At 44.3% G+C, this 13,422-nt stretch overlaps 1 protein-coding gene across 4 annotated transcripts in view; it reads left to right on the forward strand.

Annotated features, from left to right (window-relative positions):
• Positions 1–13,422, forward strand: part of APBB1IP (amyloid beta precursor protein binding family B member 1 interacting protein) — a 107,303-nt gene that overhangs the window by 66,990 nt on the left and 26,891 nt on the right. For all 4 annotated transcript variants that reach the window (XM_090047386.1, XM_090047385.1, XM_090047384.1 and 1 more), the window contains exons 9-10: positions 8,175–8,249; positions 9,854–9,997. In XM_090047386.1, coding sequence (XP_089903512.1) covers positions 8,175–8,249; positions 9,854–9,997 — 219 coding nt within the window. The remainder of the gene's footprint in view (positions 1–8,174; positions 8,250–9,853; positions 9,998–13,422) is intronic.

The raw sequence follows: 13,422 nt of genomic DNA on the forward strand, positions 1-13,422 counted from the left end.
ACAGCTGAATCTGAACTCCTGAACCCAAATGTTTTTTCTGTTGTTTTTAAAATGCTCTAATTTTGGTTCTTGCACAGATTTTGGTTTCCTGACTTGCATTTTTTTGGCACAAATGAGAGAAATTAAAGCCCTGAGGGTCACATCATGAACATTTTCTTTATATCTGTAGTAAAAATTATTTAGCAGTATTTGCATAAAATTGGTGAAATTTCAGATAGGGGCTGCTCTGTTTTAATTCTGCCATTGGTAAATCAGGAGGAAAAGCTACAGCTATGAGCCTCACAACTGAATGCCTCTATCATGAATATAAAGACTTCTGTTTCTATCCAAGTTCTGATGTTTGAGGGTCTAAGCAAGCAGAAGAATACAAAAACTCTTGTTAAAATTAAAATTCCAAACATTTAATTTTATAGAACCGCTATGAAAAATTCTGTTTGACTCTTTATTTTGTAATAAGTAGTGTTGGATTAGAGTAGGCAATAAAATTTAGGTAAGAGAAACTAAGACCCTTGGCTGATGTTCAGTTAAAGGCCTCAATGGAATTTGATCCACAGTCCCAACGATCATGGTTCCTGCCATGCTACATGAACACAACAGGAAGCACAACTCTGGGATGGGGGATCAGATCCCAATTATACCATATTGCCAGTTCAGGGAAGTCTGGGATCATGATCTCGGGCTCCCCTTAAACTGGCAAGAAGCAAACCAGTCAGCTGATCAGGGCTCTCAGACTCAGGAGCACTTTGGGGTCAAAGTAGGGTTACCATATTTTTCAGCTTCAAAAGAGAGGACACTGAGGAGGGGGAAGGGGTATATGATTGTAGGGGGGCAGGGATATGCCCATGTCCTGCCCCTGCCCCTCACTCCCAAGCCACAGCTCCCCCCACCATCCCTGCTACTACCTCTCACTCTTGACCCACAGTACCCTGCCCCCCAGACCATGCTGGTGTCCCTCACTCCCAACCTGCAGCCCCCGTCCCTGGTAATACCTCTCACTCCTGACCTGCAGCCCCCTGTCCCCACCCAGCCCTGCCAGTGTCCCTCACTCCCAACCCACAACCTCCTGCCGTCCTCCCCACCCCCACCCCAATACAGCCCCAGTACCAGCAGGCATGCACATGTGTGCACGCACATACACACACACACGTACAGAGAACTGCCTGCAGCTGCTAGGCCCGCACACAGAGCATGCGATGCCCTGCCTCCAGTCACCTTCTCCTGCTGCCCCCAGCATCAATCAGCTCCTTGCCGGGGTAGAGGCAGAGCAAAATCCTGGACATATGCTAAAAACCACTCAGACCAAAATGGGAGGACCCAAAAAGAAGACATGACTAGGAAAACCTGGACGTATGGTAACCCTAAGTCATGGGTTCCTATGTGTTCCCAAAGCTGGGAGCCCATCAGCTGATACCTGGCCACATGTTCAATTTTAGGTGTAATGGGTACCAGCCACAAAATATTATACATATTTTGTGGAATAATGTTGTGTTTTATTATGTGTTTTATTGCATCATTAACTGCATGAACACGTGACCAGACTACTACTTAAGACAACATTAACTAGTTTAGTTCTTCTTAAATAAATGTAAGGTGTGCCAGGAGCCTAAATTTAAAATCCAATCTGTTAGCTAACTTTTATAATAGCTTCATCTAATACTCTCTGCTAACAGTTATAGCTTTGCGATCACATTTTTTTTAAATAATTGTTTTTCACTCCTCTTCAACTGTGAAAGATGCATACAAACAATACAGGGAAAGGCGTGAAACTGACTGTAAGCACAGTGCTGACAAATGTGCAAAGAAATTGAAAATAGACTAGAGGAGTTTTTTCTGAGTTTTTTTTTCTTTTGAAGCATTCTCTATTTTTTGTAAATCTTAGTTACTGTTATCAGATCATATGTTAATGAATCTCTTACACTTAGCCCTCTATTATCATGTTCACTGAACATAGCAAAGCAATTTTTCTTCCTCTTAAGTGGAAGAGGAAGCGTGGTGCCTCTGTCTCACGGTATGAATTTTGTTATAGCTCAGTTTCCTGAGCTGCTTTGCATCTTCCTCCTCCATATTTACAGTTGTGATTTTTTAAGTGGCAGAGATCAGGCAGACACATGTTGATATAGGGGTGGGAAAGAGTACTAGCTGTAGTGCAGGGCGTTCTTCAGTATATAGTCAAGATGGCTACTGGACATAGCTGCTGACAAACAGAGCTTTGCTCAGCATTCTTCTGTTTTAATTCAGTTTTGTCTACAGTTTAAATTTTCCTTAACTCTCCTAAAATGTTCCATTTTAACAGGGTTTTTTGTTTTTAACTACTTATGATTTTTGCCATAGTTTCATAGTAGCTAAAGTCGGAAGGGACCTAGAAAGATCATCTAGTCCGACCCCCTGCCTTGGCAGGAAAGAGCACCGGGGTCAGATGACCCCGGCAAGGTGCTCATCTAACTTCCTTTTAAAAATCCCCAGGCTAGGAGCCTGACCACTTCCCCTGGAAGCCGGTTCCAGGCCCTAGCCGCCCTGACTGTGAAGTAGCGCCTCCTAATATCTAATCTAAACCTACCCTCCGCCAGCTTGTGACCGTTATTCCTGGTCACTCCTGGCAGCGCACGGGGGAACAGGGACTCCCCCAATACCTGCTGATCCCCCCAACCAGTTTGTAGCAGGCCACAAGGTCCCCCCTTAACCTTCTCTTGTGGAGGCTAAACAGGTTCAGGTCCCGTAGCCTCTCCTCATAAGGCTTGCCCTGCTGACCCCTGATCATACGAGTGGCCCTCCTCTGGACTCTCTCCATATCGTCCACGTCCCTCTTGAAGTGCGGCGCCCAGAACTGGACGCAGTACTCCAGCTGCGGCCTGACCAGTGCCGCATAGAGGGGGAGGATCACCTCCCTGGACCTGCTCGAGATGCATCTGTGGATGCATGACAGGGTACGGTTGGCCTTCTTGACTGCCTCCCCACACTGCCGGCCCATGTTCATCGTGGAGTCAATGACGACTCCAAGATCCTTTTCCATCTCCGTGCTGGCAAGAGGGGAGTTCCCCAACCTGTAAGTGTGGTGCCGGTTCTTCCTCCCCATGTGCAACACCTTGCACTTATCAGTGTTAAACCCCATCCTATTCTCATCCGCCCACCGTTGCAACCTGTCAAGATCAGCTTGTAGCCTATTGCACCCTTCTAGTGCACCCACATCCCCCCACATCTTAGTGTCATCAGCAAACTTGAACAGGGTGCTTTCTACCCCCTCATCCAAGTCACTGATGAAGATGTTGAACAGTGCGGGCCCGAGGACCGAGCCCTGCGGAACCCCACTGCCCACGTCCTTCCAGGTTGAGAAGGACCCATCCACCACCACCCTCTGGGTGCGGCCCTCCAACCAGTTGGCTACCCATTTGACCGTGTGGGCATCGACACCACAGTCTCCCAGCTTTTTGATGAGGACAGGGTGAGAGACAGTGTCGAAAGCCTTCCGGAAGTCCAGAAAGACTACATCCACAGCAACCCCTGCGTCTAATGATTTGGTGACCTGATCGTAAAAGGCCACCAGGTTGGTCTGACAAGACCTGCCACTGATGAACCCATGTTGGTTGCCCCTGAGCATGCATTCCCCCGCAAGGCCCTCCTGGATGTGTGCCAGGATAATTTTTTCAAAGAGCTTACCTGGGATTGAGGTAAGACTAACTGGCCTGTAATTTCCCGGGTCCTCTTTTTTTTCCCTTTTTGAAGATAGGGACCGCATTGGCCCTCTTCCAGTCCTCCGGCACCTCACCAGAGCACCACGAGTGCTCATAGAGCCGCGCCGGGGTCCCGCAATGACCTCGGCCAGTTCCTGTAGAACCCTAGGGTGAAGATCGTCCGGACCAGCGGACTTGAACACGTCCAGCCTCTCCAGAAGTACCCTAACTAACTCCTCGCTAACCCCTGGCCTAGGCGTGTCTCTCCCGGGGCCCGAGGGGGGCCCAGCAGGGAGGTGGCTGAACTGGTCCCTACTTAGGAAGACAGAGGCAAAGAAATCGTTAAATATGTTAGCTTTGTCATCTGGCATGACGACTAAGTTGCCCATCGTGTCCTGCAGGGGCCCCACATTACCCGGGACCCTCTTTTTACCCACTATGTATTTGAGGAAGGACTTCTTATTGTCCTTAATCCGGGAAGCTAGTCCTATCTCCATCTCTGCCTTGGCCTTCCTGACTGCCCCCCTACATCCTCGGGCGACTGTAACATAGTCCTTCTTGGTGATGACCCCATCCCTCCATTGGGTGTATGCCATCTTTTGACCTGCTTTCTGACAAAGAATATAATTTGGAAACTTTGGCCAGAAACAATCAGTCATTTTCAAACGAGTAAAGCCATATAGGGGAACACCATACAAAAACATACTTTTGTCAGTATAAAAATAATGTTGCAGCCTTTTTTTGAACAACTGCAGTATTGTTGATACATTTGGTACAAAAACAATCCCTAGGATAGTGTGGAGCCATGCTGTGAAATGGAAGACACCTATTTAGAGTTGGCTAAATGATATTGGTTTTCAGGTTAACTTTAAAAGCGTAACTGCATGCATAACAATCAAAGATTCCTCAATTTTCTACTTGCAAAGCATACAAATAATTTCTGGTTTCATTCATATTGGCTGGGGGGGTTAACCACTTCTGGCCTTGGATTTGTGTAACTAGTAGAGTATGGTGCCATTTTTGAGGTCATGCACAAGTATGAGTAGAAGACCATCTGCAGGTGGTTCTTTAGAATCTCACTTCATTTTATTCTGTGTTTAAAGCTATTATCTATGCACTTTCGGTGGGCAATTTTGTGTAAAACGTAGAACCAATTCCATCATATAGATGCTCTCTTTATATTCTTGCGCGCGCGCACACACACTCCCCCCCTCTCCCCCCCCCCATAGAAGGTGCAGAAAGAAGCACCTGAATGTTAAGGAGGAAAACAAAACCAAAATGAACATTGCCTGCAAAACTGAACTCTGCCCCTTTGTGTATGTGTCTTACAATGCAACCTGGAATTATGGCCGTATTCTCTTCTTTTTCTGCAGGAGCCTTGCTGCCTTCAGCAGTCTGAATGGGCAGCATGTAGCAAACGAGGCAGTGATCCGTAGAATCTTTGCATCGTTCAGTTCACAGTCTGGATGATGGATAGTTAATGAGGGATACGTCTATTCATTGAACAAAGAATATAAAGATCAGTAAGGAGCGGCTGCATCATTTACTGCACAGTGTCTGTCCTGTGCCGTGATGGATGCTGGGGTCTTGTGGAAGAATACTTTATAATCATGTAATGAAAAAAATGGTATGCACATACATACCAAACACAAACTGAAGTCACTCTAATAACCTCTGCCCTGCCATTTACTGATTTGAGAGCTTCACTTTGGAGCTGTAATAGACCTTTAATATATATCTTGGTGAAACTATATATTCCAATGAGGAAAAAATTGCACTACAAGCACCTGTTTGTTACTGTGAATTGACAAGGGGCTGCTGGATTCCCATTGTGGGTGAAAGAAATTAAAAGCATTTATTGTGATTTTTTTTTTTAAGCAAATGTCAACCGATGTCAACACTGACTTTAGGAATTTACAGCATGACACCTGGTTGTTTCTGCCATGTTCAAAGTTCAGTTTGTTTCCACAGCACTGTCTTCATTTTCTACAATAACTTAAGCCAGTGGTACTTATACACAAGAGAAAGTAATCGGTTACACAGTTTCTCCTCCAGAGCCCTCAGGGGAAACCTTGAAAGCATGGGAAGGTGTCTACACAGCCCATGCAACTTTGAAAATCACAGATACAAAGCAAAAAATGAAGCTAAACTGACTGGAGAACCCCTTTGAGAATTACTTCTACGTGGTGTGAGGCAAGTTGCATCCTTTGCTAGTTCTGCTGCAGCACAGCCTGGCATGAGAAGGAGACATGGCATCCCAGTTCTCTGCTCACATAACGTCCTTTAGAGGTGAGCTGTTTTGGAGCCTAGCAAAGCAGAATGGGAGATGCAGCTGATAAACCTCCTTCCTGGGTTCTACATGAGCACAGCAGAGGATTCAGTCCCAATAGTTACAGACAAGGTGAAACAAAAATAAAATCCTTTAAAAAAAAAAGAAAAATAAGCCGCTGGAAATTCCAGTGCTGCCAGTTTGGTTTGTTTGAATACTGTACTACTTTTAACTTTCCATTCTTGTTATCATCCCAAGAGAATCAACCCATCTGGCAAGTAACCTCAAGTCCCTACCACAAACAGACACGTCTTCCTTTGGACATAAAGAAATATTCATGCTTGGAACGTGTGTGTATGCAGGTCTCCAGCCTTTGTAGCTTGTCTTCACAGTAATGGCCCAACATCCCTAGGCCTGACACTTCTTCAGAAAGGAAACAGTACCTTTTAAGTTGACCTGTGACTTAGTGAACTTGTGGACATATGTGGTTGCCTGGTACACAAGGAATGCTGTTCTGATCAACAGGACAAGACCACACAATGATAAAGTCAGTACAGTATGCGGTCTCCTTCCTGAGGCCTAAGTTACTGAAGGATAATACCTGCCATGTCCTGTCAGATTTCAGGGAGATAGGAAAAAACAGGAAATAAACAATAATACATTAAATGAATTCTGACAAGTGAAAAATGAAACAACAGGCTTGTATGACTTAGATTTAAATGACAAAATCCTGCTTCACTGATAAAAAGCAGCCTTGTTAGTGATCCAGCCAGGCTGTCTCTATTAAAGTTCTTGCTTTACCATGGACTGTGTCAACATAGGGTGGTCGTTTTTTTTCCCTCCTAAATAAATGCCAGATGCTCAAACACAAGCCACTCATAAACTGAGAACCTTTCTTTTCTTAAGGATATCATCAGTCTGCCTTGGTGGCTGTCATGGCCAGATCAAGATAGTCCACACCCATCTGTCACTTTATGAACCAATTCTTGGTGATGCAGCATTGATAAGGACCACTCCAACTAACATCTTTTACTGGGTTAGTGGGGTTCTGCCACTGCTCCATTTGAGGCAAGACCAGGTGATTTCAGTCTGCCCATATGCTATCTTGATGTGGAAGAGAGTTCATCTCAGAGCCCAAGCAGCTGAGCAAAGTCCTACCAGGGTTTGTGTTGCTAAATTCTTTATGCACGTTGGAAAATTCCACCCGTCTCAAGTGCACCAACTTCTGTGTAGCATCAGGCCAGGAGAGCCACGAGAGAACGTGTCAGCAGGGTTCAGAGTAGTAGGTTTCAGGATATCAACTGCATTGAGATGAAGTGGCTACTTAGTCCTTTCCAAACCACTGTTTTAGGCTGTCAGTAGACTTGGTGGGCATCACGAATGGACATTTTAGCCACTTTAAAAGTGGGATGGAGAGCTGCTGCTGCTGCTGCTGCTGCTGCTGGGAGTGTTACATCTCCATGATCCTGTTGCATTTAAAGTTGGAGTGGTTTTGCTATACTTGTGTCTCTATAGGATCGTGAAAATGCAACAGGCACCAGGCTTGCCCATTTGGCATATTGTGCATTTTAAAATGATCTTTATTTAAAAAATTATTTCTAAAGCTCCACTGAAAAACAGTGTCATGAGCCTTGCGCTCCTACTGTACAAAATGCCACTTGAAAAAGGAGCTGTGGTTACATTGGCAAATCGGGTTCCTCTTCTGATAAACTGCTTGCTGCTGGTGTTGCAATGTGGGAAAGTAATCTCTGAGATTGCATGTGCAGATGGAGAGTCTAACCACTGCATGTTCCTCCTGTTGCTGGCAAATTTCTTGTTTCATTTCAGATCCAGGCTACCTTTGGGTCTTTTCTGATTTCTGGGACCAATCTGCATGGAAGTTCCAGTTTTCCAGCACATACTCATCCCAAAGTTAATAGGGGATTGTGTACATTAATATATGCAGCTTCTGCTCCTCCTTCCCCTCACTCAGTTTTTAAATTAATTGGTAATGGAAAGTTTTAACCATGTGGGCCACATGAATTTTACACTGGGAAAATGGAGAGTGAACCCTAGGGTAAGACGGCTACAGTAAAGACCACCTGTAATAAGTTTTTGAGAACAATCCTTGGACACATGTTTCTCATATCTGCTAGCTTGGTTGCAGAGTTCAGAAAAGCTGAACAACTTTACTGCATGTGTTTGTAGCAAACTGTTAATTTATATTCAACATCAACTTATTTTGTTTTTGTAATCAGAATTTCTACCTGGCAAACAAGGGGAAAAATGAAAGCAAAGAAATGAATGAGAAAAACAAAGAGGCTTTGCTGGAGGTAAGCCAACTTGGTGGTGCAAGTGTTGATGAAGCAGACTGCCACCAACCACTTCTGCTTTAGAATAGCAGCATGTAGCTTTTATGTGCAAACGAGTAACAACAGGAAGTTCTACGATGAGAGTCGTTATATTATCAGCTTTGTTTTTAAGCCACGTAAAACACCCTGCTGCTCAGCATGGTGAACGTGGTTTTCACGCAGTGTTTTGAGAAGAGCCAAATTATTCCATTTTTTCTGTTAGCCTGAAATCCTGTAAGTGTATATGTGTAGTCTGAGCTTCACTGTAATGGAAAAGGCATGGAACTATCTGCAGTCATACAGGTTAGGAGTGTGCTTCACTATTTGTAGGACTAGTGCCTTAGCATAAACTTACTTTTCTCAGAGACTTCTAAAAAGGTACTTGCCATCAAAATTCATCTTAGCTCTGAAGTTATCAGCCTATGTCCAGATTCTACCAATATTATCATCCTGTTCGCAAGTGTGCAAGTTTGGATTTGTTTACAATATCACACATGGACCAAGTCAATGTCACTTCTCCTTGGTTTAAACACAATCTACAAGTAACTTGTAATTAAATATTTAAGGGACTCCACCACTCAAGATCAATGAGGAATAAATGGATCTAGCTAGATCCAGGCAGATCATAATAAGCATTTGCTTTCTCACAAATCTGCCTGCTGGGCAAAACCAATACTCTACAATGCTCTTGAGCCAGCCTGGAGAATCATCTTGCCCTTTTATTACTAGTAAAATTGATTAATAGTAAAACCATTATCTTCTACATGTACAGGAGGCGCATAACCAATAATAGAATGCCTGGGGAATCTTGCTTCAAAATTAGTACATCATCATGAAGGCACCTAATATTAGCAAAGAAGTCTGGTTGTAGTACCTTTTAAATGTAAAAATTAAAATGAAAGTATTTTGACATTAAAGATGATGTAATAGGAGCTCCTTTAAGACAATGGAATACATTCACAAACACTGTTGTGAATGCTAGTGCAAATTTTAAGAATAATTATTAATAGAAATGTATCTGAATCTTTGTTTTTTATTTTAGGGTTCTTAGTGTCTCTTAGGGGCAGTTTTTATGACATTAAGTATTTCCCTGCACCGCCGTTAGTTGCATTAGCAGTTGTAAAACCACAATGTTTAACAGTGCTAACAGTGGTCCTCTCTGGACATGTTTGCTTTGGTTAAAATCTTGATTAAATTATTGCCTACCCCTCACATTCACTCTTACAGTATGTTCTGCTTCTGGTCACTGGACTTGGCTGGGGCGACCCAAAAAAGAAATGTATCACTCTACAAAAGGTGATCCACTATTTAGGCCTTACAAACATATTCTGGGGCTTAAGTGGAGGGAACAGGGCTTTTATGGGCCCTTTTTCTAGTGTGAACATCTAAATTGGATGCCCAAGACCTTTTAAGCACTCTAGAAAATGCTTGGTTGTATGTCCAAATGTCCAGCTTTGGAAACTGGCCTTCCCATCTTTATACTCTTGCCTCCAGAGAAAGTGCCTTTAAGTGAACACGTTGCCGCTATTTATTAATATGGGTGATTGACTCCATTTATTTTGTGTAATCTAATTCTCGCTGCACAGGAAAGCTTCTGCGGGACATCTGTCATTGTGCCAGAACTCGAAGCAGCCCTTTATTTAAAAGAAGATGGAAAAAAGTCCTGGAAGAGGCGTTATTTTCTTCTGCGGGCTTCTGGAATCTATTATGTCCCCAAAGGAAAAACCAAGGTCAGGAAATCACAGGACTCATTTTAGCAATAAAGCAATTCATAGAAGTGAAAGTGAAGAACTCTCGAGGTCACATTTTAAGAGCAGTTTTTGGTGCATCTGAGAGAGTTTTCTCTTTGACTGCAACACTTGTGCAAATATTAGGATATGGCCACTGAAATCCTGTGGCGTTTCCCCCATTTTCATTCCTACAGTTAGATAAAAGCATTGGATGAAATTCTATACCTCTTGAAGTCAATGGTGGGGGGGGAATAAATCACAACACCCTTCAGTTGGCATTTCACTGTAAATAATGCCATTGGTATATATATGGTTCTCTGAGAGAGAATTTTAAATGTTAGCAGTCTCATTCTTTGTAACAAAATGCAGATAAAGTAAATCTGTCGTTGTTTATAATGAGACTCAGTTGAAATCTGTAGTCTGTCTTTTTAAGTCTGTGTTTGTAATCAACTTGTCACACCAATAACTGGTACATGGAAGTACTCCACAATCTTGCATTGTTGTATACCATACATTTATCCTGAGGTGATCTTTACCTAGAGAAAATGCTCTACTGTTTCAGCTTTTTTAAGAATGCCCTCTCTAGAGAAAGAGGTGAGGTAGAGGCATTCAGGTTGCAAAATCTAATATACTGACATTTACTGTTACTGAGGATTTAAAGAGTCTGCATTAGTAGCCGGCAGCAGATAAAGTAAGAAGACCAAAATGTACTGCAGCTTATTGCCTCTCATTTCTACAGTGAATGTCTTGGTACTAGCTTTTGGTATTGGGAGCAGATGTCAGTTTTCTATTCTGGAGAGAAGCTGCCACTTACAGCTTTGTTATGGCTTCACTTTTATTCTGGATGAGGAAGCTTTTACATATGACAGAACCTCATTGTAACCATAGCTAATGAAACACACAGAGTTAACAGAACTTAATTGTTCCAATGCTCCCAAAGTGCTACTGCTCAGGTGACCCAGATTCAGAAGCAGAGTGGGATCCAACCCTGGGCAAAACACAAAAGAGATGCACTTAGATAACTGCCCTGCTTGTACAGCAATTTACAGAGTGGCTGCATAACAGTGGTCAAGGGGCTTTCCATTCCTCAACTCCTCTCTTACCCGTCTAGCACTCTAAGCAAATATCTGAACCCCAGTTGTCAGAGGCTTTACTTCAGTCCCATCCCAAGTAAGTTAAATGCCCTCCCTCCAAGGTAGCTGGATTGTGAAATTGTTCTTACTCTTTTAAAGTAAAATGCAAATCACAGTAATTAAGCATTACTTGAACTAGGTTTAAAAAAAAAAACACATCTTGGTCATTCAAATATATAACTAGACCCATGAAAATGTAAATATCCATGCAAGAAATTGTGCATGTGCTGGTTTTCATAGATTTCGTAGACATTCAGGCTGGAAGGGACCTCTGAAGATCATCGAGTCCAGCCCCCTGCCCAAAGGCCAGGAAGTCAGCTGGGGTCATAGGATCCCAGCAAGATAAGCATCCAATTTGCTCTTGAAGGTGTTCAATGTAGGTGCTTGAACCACCTCCACTGGCAGACTGTTCCAGACCTTGGGGGCTCGGACAGTAAAGAAATTCTTCCTTATGTCCAGCCTGAAACAGTCTTGCAGTAGTTTATAACTGTTTGAGCTCGTCATCCCTTGGGGCGCTCTGGTGAACAAACGTTCCCCCAGATCCTGGTGGTCACCCCTGATAAACTTATAGGTGGCCATCAGATCACCCCTGAGCCTGCACTTTTCCAAGCTAATGAGCCCCATGGCTCTCAGCCTGTTGTCGTAAGGTCTGTTTTCCTGACCTCTGATCATGCACGTGGCTCTTCTCTGGACTCTCTCAAGCTTCTCCATATCCTTTTTGAATTGTGGAGCCGAAAACTGGACACGGTACTCCTGGCCTCACCAAGGCCAAGTACAAGGGGAGAATGACATCCCGGGATTTGCTTGAGAAGTATCTATGGATGCAAGCCAGTGTTTTGCTCACTTTACTATTACTAGCCGCAGCATCACATTGCAGGCTCACGTTTATCTTGTGGTTAATCATGACCCCTGAGTCTGTTTCTTCCATAGTGCTAGCCAGCGTAGCACTGCCAAGCCTATAAGGATGCTGCAGGTTTTTCTTCCCCAGGTGGAGAACTTCGCATTTTTTGGTGTTAAACACCATCAGGTTCTCGTCCGCCCGTTTGCTGAGCCTGTCCAGGTCAGCCTGGATCACCTTCCTGTCTTCTGGTGTGGATGCTTTGCCCCAAAGTTTGGTGTCATCGGCGAACTTGGCCAGTCCACTCCTGACTCCAGTGTCCACATCATTAATGAAGATGTTGAACAATATGGGTCCAAGAACAGAGTCTTGGGGGACTCCACTGGTCACAGGACACCCTGATGATTGACTTCCGTCAATTACCACCCTCTGGGTCTGACCACGGAGCCAATTTTCCAGCCAGCAGATCGTGGTGGAGCCAAGGCCACAACTGGGCAGTTTGGCCAAGAGGTGATCATGGGATACCAGATCAAAGGCTTTTTTGAAGTCAAGATATATGACATTGATCTCTTCTCCCTTGTCCAGGTGATAGGTCGCCTGGTCATAGAAGAAAATGAGATTGGTCAAGCAAGATCTACCTCAACAAACCCATGATGGCTGTCCCTCAGGATGTTGCCATTGGCCAGTCCATGTAGGGTGGCCTCTTTAATAAACTTTTCTAAGACCTTCCCCGGGATAGAAGTCAGGCTGATGGGCCTATAGTTAGCCGGATCCACTTTTCTCCCTTTCTTGAAGATCAGCACCACATTGGCCTTCTTCTAGTCTTCAGGCACTACACCAGAGCACCAGGAGTTCTCAAAGACCTGTGCCAGGGGCTGCGCTATGATGCTTGCCAGCTCTTTGAGTACTCTGGGGTGTAGTTTGTCAGGGCCGGCTGACTTGAAGGTATCCAGCTTCTCAAGGTGCTCCTTTACAAGGTCAGCATTGATGGAGGGCAGGGGATCTCCCTCACCTGGACCACCCTGTCCTGTGGTGGGCATGGGTGTCCCACGGGACTGATGAAAGACCGACGCAAAGTACCCATTTAATAGGTTGGCTTTTTCCTGGGCGTCAGTTGTCAGTTGTCGCATCTGGTTCAGCAGGGGTCCAATGTTGCCCTTGCTTTTCCTTCGGCACACCACATATCTGAAAAAGGACTTTTTATTGTCCTTGATGCTTGAAGCTAGTTGGAGTTCGATTGCAGCCTTGTCTTTCCTGGTTTACTCCCTGCAGGACTGGACCAGTGCAGAGTAGTCCTCCTTGGAGGTAAATCCCATCCTCCATCCTTTGTAGGCCTTTCTTTTTAGCCTCAGGAGGTCTGCTAGATCCCTGGAGAGCCAGGGGGACTGCTGTGCCCTCTTGCTGCCTTTCCTCAGAGATGGAATAGATTTAGCTTGTGCATTGAGGATCACTCC

This window comes from Crocodylus siamensis, chromosome 5 (genome assembly GCF_052110815.1).
Source record: "Crocodylus siamensis isolate JL-2025a chromosome 5, ASM5211081v1, whole genome shotgun sequence".
Lineage (NCBI taxonomy): Eukaryota > Metazoa > Chordata > Crocodylia > Crocodylidae > Crocodylus > Crocodylus siamensis.